At 46.0% G+C, this 20,701-nt stretch overlaps 1 protein-coding gene across 1 annotated transcript in view; it reads left to right on the top strand.

Moving 5' to 3' along the window:
- Positions 1-20,701, top strand: part of RYR3 (ryanodine receptor 3) — a 552,083-nt gene that overhangs the window by 430,400 nt on the left and 100,982 nt on the right. The window contains exons 47-55 of the mRNA XM_036843923.1: positions 2,319-2,488; positions 4,910-5,130; positions 8,801-8,891; positions 10,566-10,706; positions 12,041-12,204; positions 14,422-14,500; positions 17,987-18,076; positions 19,160-19,306; positions 19,516-19,578. Coding sequence (XP_036699818.1) covers positions 2,319-2,488; positions 4,910-5,130; positions 8,801-8,891; positions 10,566-10,706; positions 12,041-12,204; positions 14,422-14,500; positions 17,987-18,076; positions 19,160-19,306; positions 19,516-19,578 — 1,166 coding nt within the window. The remainder of the gene's footprint in view (positions 1-2,318; positions 2,489-4,909; positions 5,131-8,800; positions 8,892-10,565; positions 10,707-12,040; positions 12,205-14,421; positions 14,501-17,986; positions 18,077-19,159; positions 19,307-19,515; positions 19,579-20,701) is intronic.

The raw sequence follows: 20,701 nt of genomic DNA on the forward strand, positions 1-20,701 counted from the left end.
AGGCCACTGGGGTCAACAACACTGACAACTGCATGGACCTTGGCAAGTGCTGCCTGGGGTCCGCAGTGGTTTCAAGGGCTGTTGGGGTCCTAAGCAGTGCTTCTAGGTTCTAGTAACTAGGGACCAGGGTAGGCAGTGGTGGTGGCCAGAGCCAGTGGTACACATACACTTGGCTGCAGGGACCAGCTGCAGGTGACTGTGTAGTGGCAGAGGCCAACTGCAGACACACACGTAGTGGCAATGGCAGGGACCAACAGCAAAGACCAGAGCCAACTGTGGGTACACTAGCACCTGCGGAGACCCTGGCTATCAGCGTGCACTCCCGTGCCTGCAGGGTCTCTCACCTGGGTGCACGCACAGCAGTGGAGGCCAGTGATGAGAGCTGGGCTGGCAGCGTGCAGGTGCACAGCTGGAGTGACTAACCCTTCAGCTGAAGGGGTCTAGGTGGCATCTTGTACTTGCACGACCACAGAGGCTGGGGCAGGCTGCCAGTGCGGATTTTGGGTTCTGGCTGTTGCAGGAGAGGCACTGGGGAGAGAGTCAGGTGACTGGGCATCTGTGAACACAAAATCCTGTGGGACAAAAACTGGTGAAATCTGGATTTTGTGGCGGCTGTGCTGGCTTTTGGTTTCTTCAGTGGCAGAAGCTGCTGGGTCCTCAGCAAGCAGGTCACTGGGAACCACAGTGGCTCCTACTGTGTCGCTGATACTCGTAGCCCCTGCCCTTCTTCCTTGTTCCTAGCCATCTCTAGACATCTCAGCTTTGCCAGTCTCTGGGTGGGGTGAAACCAAAGCTAGTCCTTCATGCAGTGCCCCAGAAGGCTGGGGAAGCCGATCACCCAGCTCACCCTCGCTTTCTGGCAAAAGGAACTCTTTCCAGCTGAGGAGTTTCACTCTTGCCACTGCGATGCAGGCAAAATGAAGCTACCCTTCCTGCCCTTTTTGTACACGTACTCTCAGAGTTTTTGTTCCATTCTGTTGAAGTTTCTTAAGTGGATCCCTGAGCTCTCCCAGACTGGTTTGGTTCATGGATAGGTGTTTAATTGTTGATCTTTGGGGGGCGGGTGGCAAGGCTGGGGTCTCCTACCCCCCCATCTTGGTGACATCATTCTTGAATATATCACATTTTACAACTTCATGAAGCACATTAAGATTATAAAGGCTCTGAGAAAACATATGATAAAGAAAATAAATGTTGAACTCAGTGTTTCCCAAACTTTTTGAACACAAAGCACTCATTAGTATCCGGTAAAAATACTGTTCCTCAGAACACCACGTGTCTGAGAGATTAATTCAGCCTCCAATGTTTGCAAACAGCTCCCCCTGGTGCTCAGGGGAGGAGAAGCAGGCAACCTCCTGTCTGGAAGGTGTCTTCTCTCCTTGCTCTCTCAGAGCCCTGCACAGGTGCCTGGGCTGCATTAGGTTCTGGGCTGGATAGCGCTAAATGTTTGCGGCTCTCAGGGTGCCTTACGAAGTACAGTATTTATATAAGCTATGACTTTAGCTTGATCATGTAGGGCTTCTCTTTCCTAGTTTTTGGTGTTAACAAAACAGTAGGAGGAAGACTTTCTTTTTTATCCTCTTTCAAGATCCTTTTTGTTCTCCAAGTCAAGAAATTTTTATTTTCTTCATGATATTTCCCCACTTTATCTTTGAACCACTCTATTAAAATAAGGTTAGAATTCTTGGATGATCTGATCTAAATTTCACCCAAATCAAATAATAGTTTCTAAATACTGAAAGAGTATTTCCTCAGTTTTGTGCTATTTATGTTACAGTGGCTGTAAGCATGACACACTTTTCAGTTTAATCTGCTTTACATTTTTCTCCCTCACTTTCTTCATCATTCAACAAAGCAATAAATCAAGCCCTGATTCCTGGCATTTACCCACCAATTTCAAGCTCCCAATGTGATACCACTGAGCATGGAGTTGGACAGAGAATGCACATAGCACCCTGTTGTACTGTGCTTCCCACATACAAATACAACAGATGTAAATAACCTCAAGTATAGTTTATAGTACAATAATTAGGAAGTGGTGATCTTTGAGTACTTGTTACCTTTTAAAATATAATATACTTAATTGCAAATCATAATTTTTAATAATGGGCATATCTAATAACTGGCTCACAAAATTCCTGAAATTTTAACAGTCAGTTCTTCCAAGCCGGTATACGCTGACTCTAGCACAACAGTGTATTATTTCTAAAATTCCTGTTTCTTGTCAGGAGAACAAGCCATAGCCAGACAAACTCTGTGTTCCATTTGAGACTGTGGAGCTAGAAAAGGGGAAATGACATTCTCTGTGTGTCTTTCAGATGGATCAATCAGCGAACCAGATATGGCGGCCAACTTCTGCCCCGACCACAAGGCACCCATGGTGCTGTTCTTGGACCGTGTTTATGGTATAAAGGATCAAACTTTCCTGCTCCACTTGTTGGAAGTTGGATTTTTACCTGACTTAAGAGCCTCTGCCTCTTTAGATACAGTAAGTGGTTAAAATAAGAAAAATTATTTTTCCATCATTTTAAATGATTAACATTGGAATTAGAAGTGAATAGTTTCTATCTACTCACTGATGACATACTAACAGTTTGCTTTAAAGGGTGAGAAAATAGAAGAACCAAGAAATGGCAGATGTGAATTTATTAGTCCAGAGACTTATGTGTAGGTAAACTGGACCTCAGATATTCAGTCTAGCTCCCTCTAGGGCAAGGCTTCCCAAGCTCAGCACTCTTTGAGGTGGCGGTGGGGAGCACCCTGTGCATCGTAGAATGTTTAAAAGCATCCCGGGCCTCTACTGGTACTACATACCCGTAGCACACCCCCCCCCCAAAGCAATTCACCAGAGGTACCCTGGGAGACAAAATCTCCCTCACGTGAGAACTATGGCTCTGTCACTTATGAAAAAGGATGGCTGGCAGCATGATAGACTGGAAATACTCTTCATACTCTCACTCCTTAAGTTACGTGCACTGACCATCAGGAAGGATAGGCCGAAGCTCGCGGCATGACAAGGTCAGTGTTAGAGGCCAAGTGCAAATCCAAGTTTGGAAGTCAAGTGTGAGGTAGGGTAATCCAACATCAAGAGACATCAAGACAGGAGACCCCAGGAGTTAGAACACATAGATGCCGGATGCCCCAAGTCAGGATGAAGCAGAGAGATAGTGTACCAGGAGTCCTGGGTCCAAGGAGGAAAGACCAATTAGATCAGCGTAAGTTTTCAAACAAATCTTGGCCAGTTTAGGGTTGTTTTTAAAGAGCCAGTGGCATATCTTCTTGATCAGTCATAAAGTTTCTCAAAGGCTCCACCTGGTGTCCAACAGCAATAGAGGTCTGAGCTCTGGTGATGGGTGGTCAGCTAACCAATATCTTAACTGGGGTGGATTCCATTTGAACGAGTTACACAGAAATGGATGGGGTCACCCAGAAATGGAAAGCAGTATGAACCCCAGTCTGAATGGGAGCTCTGCCCCTATCTGTGGCATGGAGATAAGAAATGGTATATCCGTGAAGGCATTAGAGGCATATGGCTGTTTTGTAAAATTAAAACAATGCTTCCACAGCGATTTTTTTGAGGTTTCCTATAAATTCCTTGATTTAAAATATTAAAATATTTTTAACTTGTGTGACGTTCCCAAGTTTCCTGATCAAAGCATTCAACTTGTTTATAGATCAAATAAACAGCAAATACTATTCTAGATTTTGGCGTTCAAATCACATGCTTGTCTACACACCACCTACCACAAAAGACGTTTTGTATTCAGTTCCTCAGCACACACATTTTCATGCATTCTCTTTTGAAAACTTTTAAGCCACCGGAATCAAAGCTCTTCCTTCCCCATTTTAACAACTCTGTCTTTTAAAGTGATAAATGTGGAAGATTAGCTGTTTCTTTCCATGTGATTACTGCAGCTCCTAGAAGGCAAACTTTTGATAATTAATAGAAAGACCCAGAAATATGTACCATTCAAAGAAAACAGTTTATCAGATCATAAGTTAAAGGAAATGTGTTACAGATACAATGGCTGTGATCATGACAGGAAATAAGGATAATATTTCATCTCTCTGGACCTCAAGGTTTCTTTGGCAGTTCTGCACTTTTCAAAGATGGTAGTTAAGCATGCTTTGGCTATATTTAGTGTCACTAAGTGGGCCTTCCTTAAATCTAAGGAAGGCCCACTTAGTGACACTAAATATAAATGAGCAAGAGATAACATTGTGCATGAGGATTACAGCAGAGTTTAAGAGGAGGCCCTTGATGTCTATTCCTTGTACACTTTTTCCCCATGCAGACTTATGTTCCCTTCAGTGATGTCTTCCCCTCATGCCAATTATCAGATTCCAAATTGCTCACAATGCTCAAAAATTAGGTGATGGGGGTCAGAGCTCCACTTCCTCTCTGTAAAATTGTCACACAACCAGTGAGTTTGAGAGCTTGCTCAGCTTGTAACCGTTTACTAATCTCACGATCGCAAGAGGACAGCTTGTGAGTCTCCACACGGTGAAAACAGAGAGCGAAAACCAGAATAATAACACAGTAGCCTGGCAGTTGGTCTTTGCACATGTCAAGGGTGTTGGGTTAGACTGGTCATCAGCTGATTTTAATAAGCGTTTAGGCTTCTTCTTTGAAGGGAACAGATGTTTGTGGACCATTTGGAATGAGTTAGCACCAGCTAGCCTTTGCTTTTCTTCTGTTTATTGTTTCTTTTAACCTGATTCTTTTTCATTTAAGATGCAAAAGGGAAATAGGTCTCTTTAGACCAGGTAGAAAGTTGTTCAGTCTGTCACTGTGAAACGCATACATGTGTACACCTCCCCACCCTACTAGATGAGAGCTCAGTACAGGGGGAATCCTGGCTCTGTCTTTCCCAGGAGACTAATCAGCGTCTCAATCTTCTTTCTTTAGGTTTCCCTCAGCACCACCGAGGCCGTGCTGGCCCTGAACAGGTACATATGTTCTGCCGTGCTCCCACTCCTCACGAGATGCGCCCCTCTCTTTGCTGGAACAGAGCACTACTCCTCTTTGATCGACTCTACGCTGCAGACAATATACAGGCTTTCCAAGGGCCGTTCCCTCACCAAAGCTCAGAGGGACACCATAGAGGAGTGTTTGCTGGCCATTTGCAAGTAAGTACCCGGTCTTATGTGCTTCACTTCCGTGTATGCACCCACATCAGCTGCATTGAATGGTGTAACCCAAAACCTGGTGAATCTAGTCTGAGGATATGCTCAGACTCTAAGGATATGCTGGGTCCCCTACTTGCTACAGGCTCTTTTTTCTTTTTTTAAAATTTTTATTGAAATATAGTCGATTTACAATGTTGTGTTAGTTTTGTATACAGCAAAGTGATTCAGGTATACATATATATATATATATATACATATTCTTTTTTAGATTCTTTTCCATTATATGTTATTACAAGATATTGAGTATAGTTCCCTGTGCTGTACAGTGGGTCCTTGTTGGTTATCTATTTTATATATATATATATATGTATGTATGTATGGTTTTTTTTTCCCACACTATTTTTTAAATATTTATTTATTTATTTATTTTTGGCTGTGTTGGGTCTTCGTTTCTGTGCGAGGGCTTTCTCTAGTTGCGGCAAGCGGGGGCCACTCTTCATTGCAGTGTGCGGGCCTCTCACTATCGCGGCCTCTCCTGTTGCGGAGCACAGGCTCCAGACGCGCAGGCTCAGTAGTTGTGGCTCACGGGCCTAGTTGCTCCGCGGCATGTGGGCTCTTCCCAGACCAGGGCTCGAACCCATCTCCCCTGCATTGGCAGGCAGATTCTTAACCACTGAGCCACCAGGGAAGCTCTGTATGTATATTTTAATCCGAAACTTCTAATTTATCCCACAGGTTCTTTCTGATCGCTTCTCCTTTGAGGCTTATCTCTCGCTCTGGGGAAGTGAGGCCGACAGCTCGGGCTCTAGCCTTTAGGGCTGGTGAACCAGGAGATGAGACTGATTTTCAGGCCTGAAGTATTCTGAACTAATAAGAACTGAAAGGACTGACCAGTTGTTTATTTCTAGGCAGGCCTAGCCCCCTACCGCATATAAGAAATAATGCTTTAGTTCCTAAAATAGAGCCAGAAGCAGATTTTCCTATTCTGAATGAGTGGACCTTTACACAGAGGCCAGACTGTAAAAGTGTCAATCAAACAACCTACTCTAGGCCTCACAAGGCCTGAAACGAAGAAAAGAAGGCATCTCCAGTCCCCGTGGGGAATGAAGGGCAGTAGCTTTCACCGCTACAGATGAGCATCAGGGCCAAACAAGGAAGAGGGTAAAGTCACCCCCAAGAGGGGAGATTGTCAGGAAACTCCATCAGGACTGGTTGGGTCAAAGGAAGAAGGACTCTTCCCGTGGCGGGTCTCAGCAGCACAGTCTAGGACCAGGCTCTGCTGCTTAAGCCAGTGGCTTTCCACCTCAGCTATGTATTAGAATCACCTGGGAGCTACTAAATAAATACCCCAATGCCAGGCCACACCTCGGCCCAAAAAATCAAAACCTTTAGGGCTGAGAGCCAGACCTCCAGCTTGTGAAGCTCCCCAGATGATGCCATGATGTAGCCGAGACCGAGAATCACTGCTGTAGGTTGTCCTGGAGTCAGGACCAGCAGGTGCCCCCCTTTAGCGGCCAGCTGGGTCTGGTCCTGATTCTTATTGAATGGGTTGTTTCCTAGTCACACAAGAGATGACTGCTCAGTGAGGGGCTAGGGCCGCCTAGAAAAAAGGAATTGGTCAGTCCTTTTAGGACATCAAGTTAAAAGGCAATCTCACATTTCTATTTCAAATGTAACAATGGTCCTTCCATTTTAAATGCTTTATTAAAATTAACCTCTATCTGCTACCTTTCTATCATCTAAGGCCTACAGGCTTCAACTGCTTTAGGGACCAAACTGTGTCATGCACAGTACTCTTTGCCTAGGGTGTGGAGTGGAAGGTGGGAGACCTCCACCCAGGCCCCATAGAAGGGGTTTCTCTCTGAGATCCTCTGCCAAAATCAGGCCCTATACTCTGACACCACTTCATTCATTCCAATATTATTAGAACTGGCAGAGAATTAAGCTCATTTGAATACCGTTGGTCTTAGAAGAGAGACAAAGCTTGGTAAACACGCTATAGGCCTCTAGGAATTAATAGGGTGACTAGGGTTTCCATGCTGGCACTTCAAAAGGAGGGACAAGAGCCCCGTTACTGGTGTACATGGGCTCCTACTTTTCTTCTGAGTAGTGGTCAAGGGAATAAACAGTGAGTCTGCACAGAAAGAAAGTCTTCTATCAGCATCGATTCTGTAATTGGCTGGTAGCCACATCGATCACAGCTATAGATCTTGTTCTACCTTTTGCTGGATCTGAACTCAACAGGTATCTCAGAAGCCAAACCAAAAGTCCTGTCTCCCAGCATAAGCTGTTTCCTAGTTAAAAAAAAAAAAAAAAAAGTCATGGTGAGACTGATGTTAGCGCAAATGTTTTTAAAGAATCAGATCAGACCTTGGGGAAATTAGAATTTTACATCAAACCAAAAATAGAGCTCACAGCCCTATACCTGTACTCCTAGGAGCTTCCCCACTCCTCCTCTTAACCATCTGAGCTCTAGAAACACAGACAAACTGACACTTACATAGATTTTTAATTTATTTTTAGTAAGTCAGGAATTAATCAAGTTAGAGATTTATTTTATGCCTTGATTTTATTCGTTAGTCAATCTAAGGTGATATTGCTAATTGGATAAACGATGTAAAAAAAAATGAGGAACTTTATACGCTTATAATTACTACATTTAGAGACAAGTTTTTTGGTTTTTTTTTGCTATATATTATGCCTGACCTCTTCACTCCAGGGCTTTTTATCGCAAGGCCAGCTCTACCAAAAGTTGTGAAACAGACGAACTTTGTTGTCCGTCTCCGTTCATGTCCACGCTTCTTGTTGTGGACGCCTCCAGGGCTTTCTTTCCTGGCATTTTTACATTCAACATCAGTTATTAACTTTGCCTCCATGGCTCTTAGGCGTCTCTGAAAGGGGCTCATGGGCTGAACTTAACGTGCCAAATTGTGTGTAAGTGTGTATTTTCACTGGGAAGAATCCAGAGGTTCCACTGGGTTTTGAAAGGTTTGGCAATCTGAAAATATAGGCTAAATCAGCGTTGCTCATCTCTCCTTTCTCTATCTCAGAATTTACTTGCACCAAATACCAAGGCCATGAACGCTTTGATAATTTGATACATTGTTCTCTAATTACTCAATTTGCCTTTTAAAGGAGTTTTTTTGAGGACCGACCCTTAACCCAAAGAAATGATTTCAATAATGAGAATATCAGGGATCAGGTAGTAACTCAGAGCACGCCTCAGATCACACCAGAAGGCGGCCTCAGATTCCACCCGTGCAGCTGATCACCTCTAACTTCTTCCTTTGCAGAGTTCGGGAGGATGGTCGGTTCGTAGCAGTGGCTCTAAAATCACCTGCACTTTCTTTCTGTTATAGACTTCTTTGTACATAATCAGTGGCTGTATTTTGAGTGTGCGTCAACCCTAGGACATCTTGTCACATGGTGACTGGAATTTAACCTTAGGGATCTCAAGCCATGAGCCCACTCCCTCTTTCTGCATTTTAACTATACTCAGTTTTTAAAGTGTTTTATCATAGACTGTGGTTTATCCACGATCTTTTGATTTAGGAGCTAAGTGTTTTGAAGCTTAGCTCTAATATATGGTTATCACTGAGTATTCCTTTCATTCCCTCTTCCTTATTTTTTTTTCATTCTATCCTTTTGTTTTTCTTATTTCATACTGCAGTCACTTGAAGCCTTCCATGTTACAGCAGCTCCTGCGACGTCTAGTTTTTGATGTGCCGCAACTCAGTGAATACTGCAAAATGCCTCTTAAGGTAAACCTCTCTATTGTTACAGAAAAAACAGTCTATGGCCCAGGAAACTTGCCTTGTAAAACATGACCTTCACAACTGGGGGAGCAAAATACATCTTAAATGGGTTTTACTCCTTTAAGTTGATAGCCAACTAAATACAATCTCCAAAATCAAATCCCTTCTTGAGTGTCAAGGTTGGAAAGAGTAGTTCTGCTAGATTCATTAACTGCTCCAATTTTCCTTAATCGATTTCTACCAATTACTTGTTATTTAGCAGAGGTTAGTGAGGGCACTTGGATTCTGTACTTTCCTGCCCTAATTAGGTTTTCAGAATGTTTTTAATCTCAGAAAGCTTTGAAGGCCCTGTGATTCTTCATTTAGGTACAGAAAATAAAATGTCCCTTTTCTATTCCATACTGTGTTGTGCTTTTTTTTTTTCCTTCTGTAACAGGTCCTCTTTTTCACTTTTTTTTTTTTTACTTCTTTTCTCTTGTTTTATTAATGAAAAGTAAGGCCACAGAGCCCTCTCTTTGCCACCTGATTCCTGATTTTCTCACAGATTACCAACATTTCGTTGCTGGTGTAGGGAGCATCCGGGCCTGGGTAGAAGGACACCAGAATCAGCCACCCACACAGAGGGCAGTGTTTTTCACCTTTTACCTCTGAGGCACCTGCCATATTAGCATATTCAAAAGGGTCAACAGTGGCCAGCCCAGTGATTTCAACAGAACTTTTCCCTCTTTTCAGAAATATCAATAGTTCACGCAAGGATTTCAAGAAGCATTTTACCGGGATAAACAGAATTCCCAGAAGCCTTTAGTTCATCCTCTTTCTCCACGCCAGGCAGAAGACCGCTTGTATGCTGTCAGAGATTCCACAGTCCTCCACGGGCTCATTCTTCTGTCTAACCCTAACACTCCCAGTTTTCATCCCAAAAAATCATTTAGCTAAGAACCACAGTTTTTACAGTTCAACCTGGCATTGCTTCCTTGGCAGACCTGTGCCGTCAGCTGGATTCTGGCTCCCAAAGAAACATCATCGATAGCCCTCAATAAGCTCACCTTTACCCCTTAGATCAGCGGGATTTTTCTTGGAGGATGTGGATCCCGCCGGCTGAGGTGGGACCATTGGCAGTGTACGTGTGCCCTCTGTTGGCCATGTGGGGAACTGCTGCAACGTGGCTGGACCATCAGAAGGCTCAAGCGAAAGGCAGGGAAGCCAGGGGCAGTAATCAATGCTGAGAAAATCTGCAGACCCACAGCCTAGTCCCCACCCTCCCCTCCCCATGTCAGCATTACCAGGATCTCCCAGATTTGTTATAAGCAAAGATCTCAGAAGAAATTCTCCCCATCCCTGACTGCCTGGAACAGCACACGGTGACTACTTCCGGAGGGTAGCATTTTCTCAGTAGGAGGAGACACAGTTCCTCTCCATTTTCCAGGAGATGCGAGGGAAGAGTTAGGAGGCACAAGAATTAATCAGGTAGATTCCGTTCAGGCTGGAGCTCGTTAGGCACAAGAGCAGACCGTTGCCAGTGGCGTTTGGGGGCCTCTCTGTAGATAACCGAACTGTTTCCATTGTTGGTTTCACTCTCCTGACGGGTGTGTGCTGTTTTCTTCTCCCCTGTGTGCTGTTGATACCTGTGGATCATCTCTGCCCCACCGCACTGGTGCACATCTGTTCTCAACCTCCCAGCTTCTGACAAATCACTACGAACAGTGCTGGAAGTATTACTGTCTGCCGTCAGGCTGGGGGAGCTACGGTCTGGCTGTGGAAGATGAGCTGCATCTGACAGAGAAGCTCTTCTGGGGGATTCTTGACTCCCTTGCCCATAAGGTAATGGCAGTGCTTCCTGAACAAAGAAGGGGGGTTGCCCAACCTCGGTGATACAACCACCTGCACGTAAGAATAGCTGATACCTAGTCAGCCTCTATCTACCATGTGCCCAGAACTGTGCCAGGCACTTCACAAGCGGATCACATTCATTACCCCAACTCTCTCAAGTAGGAGCTAGCCCGACCCTCATTTGACAGGTGAGAGAAAGAGCAGTTGATGACTTGCTAGACTCACAAAGCTAATATATGGAAGGGCAACTTCCAGAGTGAATCACGGAGATATTTCCTGGTTCCAGTATTAATGACTTACCCCGCCCCCATTCCTTCCCTGCTATGTTGTGGGGCCCCGGTTAGCTGGCCTTCACCAAGTTGAAGCCTAGAGAAGTCCTAGCGTCTGCCCTGATGCAGGGACGTGGGATTCCCAGGAGACCTTACGCCATTCAGGCGAGGTGCTTCCCAGCCACCGAGGAGAAGGAGCTTGAGGGAGGATGTGGGCCTCTGAATCCCAGGCCTTCCTGTGCAGTCTGATTGGATTACAGCCCCGACCTGTAGGCAGCCTCACACCTGCCTCCCCTTCCCTTACCCCAGATTTAGATTTGTGACGTCACCAGCTTTAGACAAGATCGGGAACATTCAGGGTGGTAGGGCCATAGACAGGTCACCAGCTTTAAAGGTAGAACATGAGAAGTTTTTTGGGTTTCCAGAAGTCTGGAGCAGGTGTACAGCTGCAGTCTGGTGTTTACCTGCACTTACATGATCTTCCCTCCTATCTTCCTTTGGTCTAGTACAAGCAGATCAAAGGTTGTCCCTCACCTGACATGTTTTAACTGAGATTCCTTCCTGGCCGGGTTCAGGAGAGAATGTCTGTGGTACAGAGCAGTCTGCTGATGGTGTCAGCATATGACCTGCATCAGCTACCGAGGGAGCCAGCAAAGCTGCTGTGCCCTCCCTAGGCACAGGCTGGGTCACTTTCTATAACCATCTATGGCCGACAAGTTTGTAGGCTCTGTTGGCCTAGTGAGAACCACTTTAACCTTTAGGTATTCCTGCAATTAACTAGTTAGGAGATGTTGATTTAAACCTTGATTTAAGGTTTCTCAACCTACAGCAAACGGTGACTTGAAGGCTTTACACATTGTCACTTTTCTGTGACAAGGATGCCTCAGTTTCCACCAGAATGTATTACAGGCCTTACATGTTCCCCATTTTGGTTAACCTGGGCAAATGCACGTGTTTTTTTTTTTTTTTTTCTTCCCAGCTAATCGGTGAGTGGTTCTGCCTGGTGGGCTATGGTTTTGGTGTGTGTGCTAACATGGTCTTTGTCTTTCCTCACAGAGGTATGACCCGGATCTTTTCCGAATGGCCCTGCCCTGTCTCAGTGCTATAGCTGGGGCCTTGCCACCAGACTATGTAGATACCAGAATCTCAGCCACATTGGAGAAACAGGTCTCAGTGGACGCAGATGGCAACTTTGACCCCAAGCCTATCAACACCATGAAGTGAGTCCAGAATCATCTCTAAGCTGGTCCTAGATTTTGCCCCGTGGCCAGTGTTTCTCTTTCAGAAGGTAGCCAGAAATTTAAGCTTCCCTCCCTTCCCTCCTGCCAACATGGTTCATCATGTCCCTTGACACTACAAGTCACATTAGGTGCTAGATTTTGTCCTAAACTCCTGAAAGATTAATCCATCCATATCTGATTATATGCTGTATTATTATATTCTGGGCTATTTTTTGGAGGGTGGGGTTGGTTTATTTATTATAAGAGGTAGATGCTCTCCACATATGTCACCTGAGGCACCGCAAGAACCCTGACAAATGATGCAATTAATTTATTAATGAGTTTTTTGACGAAATCATTGCTCTTTGTGAATTAGGCATGTACAGTACTAATAACATCATACATCAAAACATCTCCATAAATAACACTCAGCTGAGCTCCAGCAGGACTTCAGGGTGTGAGGGCAGAACAACATGGGGTCCTTATTTGAGCCACTGGACCTGCTCTTTGCCAACGGATGCTGGATCTTTGGAAAAACTCTACAATAGCGCTTTTTCATTTCTCCGCCTGATTCTCCAGCATTCCTCACTGGTGATGATTAGGCCACGGACAAAGTATTAGACAAGATCTGCTCAATTTTGCCTTTGGCGGTATGGCCCCAATTATGATTATGGGTCGTGGGGCATACAGGCTTCATCTCCAGCTGCAGTTTCAATGAAAAGCTCCAAAACTGCTATAGAATGAGCAGGGAAAAGAAGGCATGCCCTGTGAGCCCCTTGGACTTATGTTTTATGGCAGTAGTTCTCAGATGAGAGCCATAGCCTGAGCCCTTCCCCGGAGCTGTCAGCTTGTGATAACATATAAAATTCATCTTTGGGAAAATTAAATACATATTCCATCAGCAGAGCCTTGAGCTGAGTGGATGGTGGGAAACAGAATTGAACCTGCTGTAAGGAAGAGGTAAGTGGTGTGGTGAGTCTTCAAGCTAAGGCCAAAGGGAAGGCAGGTATTGATTTGGAGAACTTGGCCCTATGAAAACGTAAGTGTGCTGAAGGGGGACAAAAGGTGTGATCACTTGGACGCTTTTATAAACATCATGAGACAATGCGGTACTCTAGCAATGGTGTGCTGATGATGACTCATTCGGTGTTTTTTTGAGAGTTCTGATTTCTTCAAATAGACCTCTGACATCAGTATGGCTCTTTGAGTACTGTGAATAATGGAAACTGTGACCAAAACGTAAACAGAAAAGGGCCTCATTGCAAGGATGTGGGGTCATTATTAAAACCTAGTGAAAGGCTGACTAAGCAGGCCTCAGCAAGGGCCGGAACTAAGGCAGAGTGACCAGATGGACATTCTCCAGGTGTCCACATTGGATGAGTCACCCTGAAGAGTTTGCTGTCCTGGTCTCACTCAACTCAGGATTCACATTCCAAGTTCCCTGGTGGCCTAGTGGTTAGGATTCAGCGCTTTCACTGCTGCGGCCCAGGTTCAATCCCTGGTTAGGAAACTGAGCTCCTACAAGCCGTGCAGTGCGGCCAAAAAAAAGAAAGATTCAAATTCCAGGAAGAGTGAGTCTGACTGGCCTCGTCAGAGCCAATCCTCAGAGACAGTTCACATAAGACTGCACGCAAGTCAGGAAGACTTATTCCTTAAAGCGAAGCGGAGGCGTATTGCCAACAGAAGGGGCAAAAGCTGCAGGGCTAACAGAAGTGACAGGTGTGTCTACTGGGTTGCCATGATTCTAGTATTTAAACATGAATCACCAAACCCCAAAATGTAGACAAGCATTATTTTGTATCATTTGGTCCTGTAGCTACCCACTTCTGCCATCCACAGATCAGAGTTGTGAGATGGCAGGACAGTGTCTTTGGATGAAGGGATTCTCACGGTCTCACCCGGACAGGTCTGGCCCAGGAGCCAAAGTGGTTCTTAGGAGCCAAGGGAACCCAGAGCAGCTGGAGGGAGGCCACCTGTGAAGCAGAGGCTGCTGCAGAGACGCCCTCTGATTAGCCATGGGTGTGTCTGTGACCTGGTCCTGGCTATGCTTGGAGCTCAGGAAGGTCACTGCGTCTGGGGTCCAACTTCAAATTTGGGGTTAGCTGGTTGATCACATGCAACTTCTGATGGCCGATTGTTAGCTCTGGCCATCTTTTCGGCACATGTGACTGAAGTGCTTGGGGAGGTTGTGATTTTATTTTTCCCCTCATTTCACAGTTTCTCCTTGCCTGAAAAGTTGGAATACATCGTCACCAAGTATGCTGAGCACTCACATGATAAATGGGCCTGTGATAAGGTAGGGATCATCATCCAACCGACAATTGTCAGGGGAAAAAAACAAAACAAAACAACAGCCCAAGAACATGAAAGGGTCCAATCCTGGGAGTCTGCCTGACTTGTCTAAGTGACAGACTCGCCATGCCAACGGCATTCATTATTTCTGAGCGGCGATTTCCCAGGGTTGGTGGAGATCGGAGAAATGGGCGGGGGCAGTTGCTGACGCGGCTTTTTGTGTCTCTCAAGAAAACGATCGCTTCTGGGAGTGTTAATGTCTCTCTTCACGTTGCATTTCCTGGAGTCGGCGCCCAAGCACATGCTTGCGTGTGTTTGACATAAAGGCTTAACGTGGGGCTGGAGACTTTTATTAAATGTTTCCTTTGAATGTAGTGTTGGAAAAGGGAAAATTGAATGGAAAGCTTTACCCTTGCATTTTGCCAGCAAGCTGAATTTTATTCTAGGGAGGACACACGGCTTCCTGTGGCAGGCAGTGCTGGAACTTCCAGACCCTCCCTTATTAGTAAGCCTGTCCAGCTGGTGTTTAAAATTCTTCACCACATGAGGTCAGGCTGCTAATAGGTTTAATTGCTCTGTCAGCCCTTTAATGCTGGCAGGCACATGGGGAGGAATGCCAAAGACATCTCGGAGTCCTGTGGGCAACCAGTTAAGCACTGGGCCTTTGCCCAGCTGCAGCTTACAGCCCGTAACGGTGGACCTATCTCCACAGCAAGGCCGCAGAAACCACCTGCCTGGATGCACCCTGGATGAGGGGCAGCTTGAAGCCCTGGCTCAGCCTCTGCTCTGATTCTTTCCTGAACCCCTGTTTAGAGCTCATGATGACACCAATCGTTGTATCTGTAGAATGGGCTAATACTCATGATTCTAGAGCAGAGGTTGGCATGCTTTTTCTATAAAGGGCCAGAGAGTAAACATTTTAGGCTTTGTGGGCCGGACAGTCTCCACTGCAACTACTCATCTCTGCTGGTGTAGCACAAAAGCAGCCGATGACAACACGTGAATCCATCGCAATATCCAATCCATCCCTAAGCCATGTGCCTTTTACCTCCTTAGTCGCTTTTGAACTTGAATGGTTCTCTCTGTGCCCATGCCTTGGTTTTAGTCTAAGCTGCTCTCATCTTTCACCCAGACGATGTGATAACCTTCTAACTAGTCTGCCACGTGCACTTTCTCCAGTCTGTTCTTCACGCTGCAGGCAAGTGGTAGTTTCTGTATGCAAATTTGGTCAGATTCTCCCAAATGGGTCATGTTCTCCAACCCAGCCCCTTCTCCTTGTTAAAATCCCTTAATAACTTCCAACTCTTTTCATATAAACGTCCAACTCCTTAAGATGGCCTGATAGGCCCTGCTTCATCTGGTCTCTGCTACCATCTCTAGCCTCATCTCTCCCTTCACCCTCTGCCCTCCAGCCGTATCCCCTTCATTTAGGCTCGTTCTCTCTCTCTCTCTCAAGCACACACACACACATGCGCATAAACACACACACACACACACACACACACACACACACTCACATTCACTCTGCATATGCCTGAATCTGCCCCCTGTCTGAGCCAGGTACCCATCTGCACTCACACGTGTGAAAACACCATTCACCAATTCCTCCTTCAAAATCTGTCCAAGTGTGAATTCCTAGGACGCCTCTTTCCCAGATTTCTCAGTTATAGGCCCTCTTAGCACCTTGCTCTTTTCCTTCCCAGTATTTTTATAGCAGTCTTATATAGTTGGATTTGCAGCAGTTATACATTTATATATACCAGTTACCAACTATGCATTTACTGGCATGGTATTTGATGAATCACTCTCATCCACTAGCCTGGAAGCTTCAAGTTTGCTCACCCTTGCCAGGTGGGCGTTGATAATCTGACAGGAAAAGAGTATTTTCCCCTGCCCTCAAGGAACCCACAGTCGGTGGGAGAAACCAAGTAAAGCAGCCATTATACAGGTTGTGCCGTGCTGTGATGGGCACGGGGTGAGAGCACACAGGAAGAGACCCCAGCCCAATAGGGAGGGTCCGGGAATGCTTCCTCGAGCTGCTGACACCTACAGGGTGTGATGAATGAGGGGCCATTGTTCAGGCACAGGGGAGCAAGTGCACTGCAGGCCCTGGAAGCAGCGGGTGCAGACCCCGAGAAGCAAGAGAGTGTGGTGGCTTTAGGGGAGCTTGGTTCAACACACTGGGGTCACAGAGTAGGGCAGGGGAAGAAGGGCAGGACATGAGCCTAGAGGGCCAACACGATCTTCACTGCAGCAGTAGAAGCCAGAAAGAATTTGGATTTTTACCATGATGGCAGCTGGGAATCAGAAATTTTTAAAGCAGCAGAGTGCCCTGAGCAGGGTATTTTATAAAAATCACTTGACAGTGGTGTAGAAAATGGAATCCGTGAGAGACGGCAAGACTGGAGACAGGGAGACCGCATAGGAAGCCGTTGCAGTAATCCAGGTGACAGCTGATGGTGGCCTGAGCTAAAGCGCTGGCAGGAAAGTGAAGGAGGGGCAGACCAATAGGTCTGGGAGGTTGAACACACATGAGAGAGTGCAGAGAAGGAAGATTCCCACATTTCTGGCTTGAAAAGTGAATGTAAGCTGGTGCTGTTCACGCAGATACAGGGAACCTGAGAGGAAGAGCCATTTAGAGAAGTGAAATTCCAGGTGCTGTTTCAGACCTGTTGAGAGGTACCTATGGCCATCCAAGCAGAGCTTAAATAGGTATGGAAGTTAGGAGAGAGATCTGGGCTGGAAATGCTGATTTGGGATTCATCCACTTAGGGACCATGGGCCTAGATTATATCCCCCAGGGACAGTGTTCCTTGAGAAGGGACAGAAACTTGAGAAACAGCCACATTAACAAGGGGACATTGGCAGAGGCTGAGACAGAGCAGCCAGAAGTCTTTGGGCTGTGAGGTTATGGAAAACAGAGCCTTATTTATTTCTGTATCCACCATGCCTGGGACAGAGTTTGGCACCTACTGTCATAGGCATTCAACCAATGTTTGTTGCATGACTTCTGAAATTCTTAAACCTCTATGATTCTAGAAACATGCCTTGCTACAGCTTTGCTCTGGGGTTGGCGGGCAAAGGGTGCAAACCCAATCAGCCTCCTCCGAGCCGTGGCCAGTAGGTCCAATACTCACAAGCCTTCAGCCTTGACGTCTGTCCTTGCCTGTGATTGTGACACATTGTTCTGAAAAGCATTGTTCTCAGGTCTTTTGAAGCATACTTCTGTCTGTAGTGGGCCTGAAACACAAGCGAGTAAGTGGAGGGGACGGCAACTAAAACGAGAAGAAACAAAGGAGCAGGGTTCAAAATTCAGGGGGCAGAGAGCCTGACAGCCCGAAAGGATCAGTTAGACATTTCGGAGGGAAATTTCCAAGCTCTGTCACATTCCATTATTCTATTTGTTCAGTGAAAATTGAAGCTGGGATGTGGGTCACCTAGCGGGGCTCTCTGGGTGCCAAGGATATTTGAACTGAGAACATTTCTACAGAGTCAGAATGGATGGAAATATGGAATTTCCCTGGATGAAAATGTGAAGACCCATCCATTGATCAGGCCTTTCAAGACATTAACAGAGAAGGTAAGGACCAGGCCATGCTAATTTCCCTTCCCTGGGAATTATATCAGATGGCAGAGGAGTTGAGGGCACATTCACCATCCTGTTCCTTAGAGACTTGCCAGGACTTGGCAGACTCCTCAGGAGCTGGCCCGTGGGCCACAGCCTCAGGACTGGTTTCCGAGAACCCAGCCTCCCATTCTGCTATTTGGTTCTGAAAGCCCATTGGAGAGAGAAGCACCAGTCAGCACTTAGAGGCTGGGCCAAAATGCATTTGTGGTTCACTTGTAACTGAACTAGGAAGGGCTTCTGTTAGGTTGTTGCAGGGGACGGGGGGCGGGACTTGCATTGTTGGAGAAAATTCAGATAGAAAGGACTTCCAATCATGACGGATAAAAAGAATAGAGAAGAGAGTCCCCAGGGAAACGTGGACAGGTCTCTTGGTTTGTTTGTGTTTTTTTTAAATTATGAAATTTGGTTCAACTCAACTCTGAATTCCTATCTTGCGATCAGTAAGAGTTCCTTGTAGGCTTTAGACCTAGTGTCACAGGTAAAGGATGACATGTGTATCTTTATGTGCATATTGACCAGTTATAAAATTGTGCATGGCTCAAAAGAGAATTCTAAATCTAAGAAAGTCTATTTCCCATGCTCCGAGGAGAGCTTTGTGCAAATGCATTTTGACATGTCCCCTCTTAAGTACCTACCAGAGAACAGAAGTCACTCTGGAGAGAAAGGGGTGGGTCCAGGGCAGGCGACACTTGTGCAGTGGGCGGGGCACAGAGGAGGCAGAGGTGGCAGCGCTGGGGGGTGGGGGGAGGAAAGAAGTCATTCTCCTGTTCTTGCTCTGCTTTCTCCACAAACTGTGGATATGTCTGGCATATTCCCTCTAAAAGCAGGAGACTGTGGGGTCCTATACTTAAAAACCTCAGAAAGACGGATGACGTGTTTCAGATGGGATGCTGCAGAGGGTATTCTGACCCAGTGAGAGGAAGCTGGAGCCGTTTAGCCCCCTTCCACTGTGGGAGGACCTCTCTTCCGGGAGACAAGCCAGCCACAGTGCTGGGGCGTGCCCTGCACAGCTCTTCTGCTCCAATGTTCTTCCAGGAGAAGGAAATTTATCGCTGGCCTGCCAGAGAGTCCCTGAAAACCATGCTGGCTGTGGGCTGGACGGTAGAGAGGACCAAAGAGGGAGAAGCCCTATTTCAACAGCGGGAAAATGAGAAGCTTCGAAGCGTGTCCCAGGCCAGCCAGGTATGACCATCATGCCCAGAGGCCAACACTAGGCCAGTAGAACCCATGGAGAATCTGGGAAAGCTATCCCCAGGGTATCAGAGATGAGGCCCACCACCCATGAGCCCTGGGAATCTTTCGGGACATATCTTTGGCCACTGAAGTCAGGGATGCTGATAAGAGTAAGGCAAGTAACGGGAAACCCAGTGATTCTGCCTTTGCTTTCCTAGGGCAACAGCTACAGCCCTGCTCCCCTGGATCTCTCCAACGTTGTGCTCTCCAGAGAGCTCCAGGTCAGTGTTGATACTTTCAGAACAGCATAACCGACTTTCTGAAACCCCTCAAGTGCAGGACATATTACCCTCCAAAGAGTTTTTTAGAAAGAGGCGAGGGGGAAGAATGCCTAAAACATATCACCGCTGAAATATCAAAATTAGAGAGGGCCACAACGAGCAGAGGCCACTCATCTGACACAGTCTCAGCAGAATTAACCAACAGTCCGAGAAGGTGAGGCTTTGCGCTTCTTCCAGAGACGTCATAGCAGGTCATGACTCAATAAAAGGAAGATCGAACAGCAAATTACTGTATGAAAACCCAAAACAGAACTTATAACAGCCAGGAGAGATAACTAGTAACAAAGCTATTAACAACTAGGAGAAAATGTACGAGGTGACCCCTGGGTTGGGGTGCTGGACTGCTCACACTGGGCCCCCCAACCTTGAGGACAATCGTGTAGCCCGTGGTGGATTCACTCGAGTTACCCTTGGTGGTACAGACAAGTCATCATTGTAGGATTTAGGGACTTACACCCAAGAGGATGAAATTAAAGTCTTAAGCTTCCTCACCCCCATTCTTCCCCTGTGCACATGTCGGTGACCCTGACCGGCTCCAGCCTGAGGCCGTTACTCCTCAGAGAGTCCATCAGACCAACGCTTTGGACCTTGAAGAAAGTTTCTTTCCAAAATACACCCTTCATTCCGGGTCACTATTTTATGCATCTTATAAAGATGCATTCTATTTGAGAAATCTTATGTACAGCAGTTTTCTCCAACATGTGGTTATTTTTAGTTTGCTAAGCTAAAGGCTTTCGGGGATCCTAGAGTTTTGCTTGACCCCCACTCCCAGCTCCCTATCTCAGGTCAGGAGTAAAATACTCAACTCCTGTGACAAATGAAGTGCCACCAGAATGCAGTTTCCAATGGAAATGTGTGTTTCTCAGCAGTGCATCAAACTGCCAAGATAATAAGTTACCAGAAAAGGACAGAATTAGAAATTGTTTTCTATGTGTATGGGAGGATATAAAACTAATGAGTTGCATAAGCACAGACTAATTAATGATGGGAGACACTCAGCAATGTGCCATTAGCATTTGGTGGTGCTCTGTTCCCGAGGCTGCCTGAAATAACAGGGCAGATA

This window comes from Balaenoptera musculus, chromosome 2 (assembly GCF_009873245.2).
Source record: "Balaenoptera musculus isolate JJ_BM4_2016_0621 chromosome 2, mBalMus1.pri.v3, whole genome shotgun sequence".
NCBI classification, from domain to species: domain Eukaryota; kingdom Metazoa; phylum Chordata; class Mammalia; order Artiodactyla; family Balaenopteridae; genus Balaenoptera; species Balaenoptera musculus.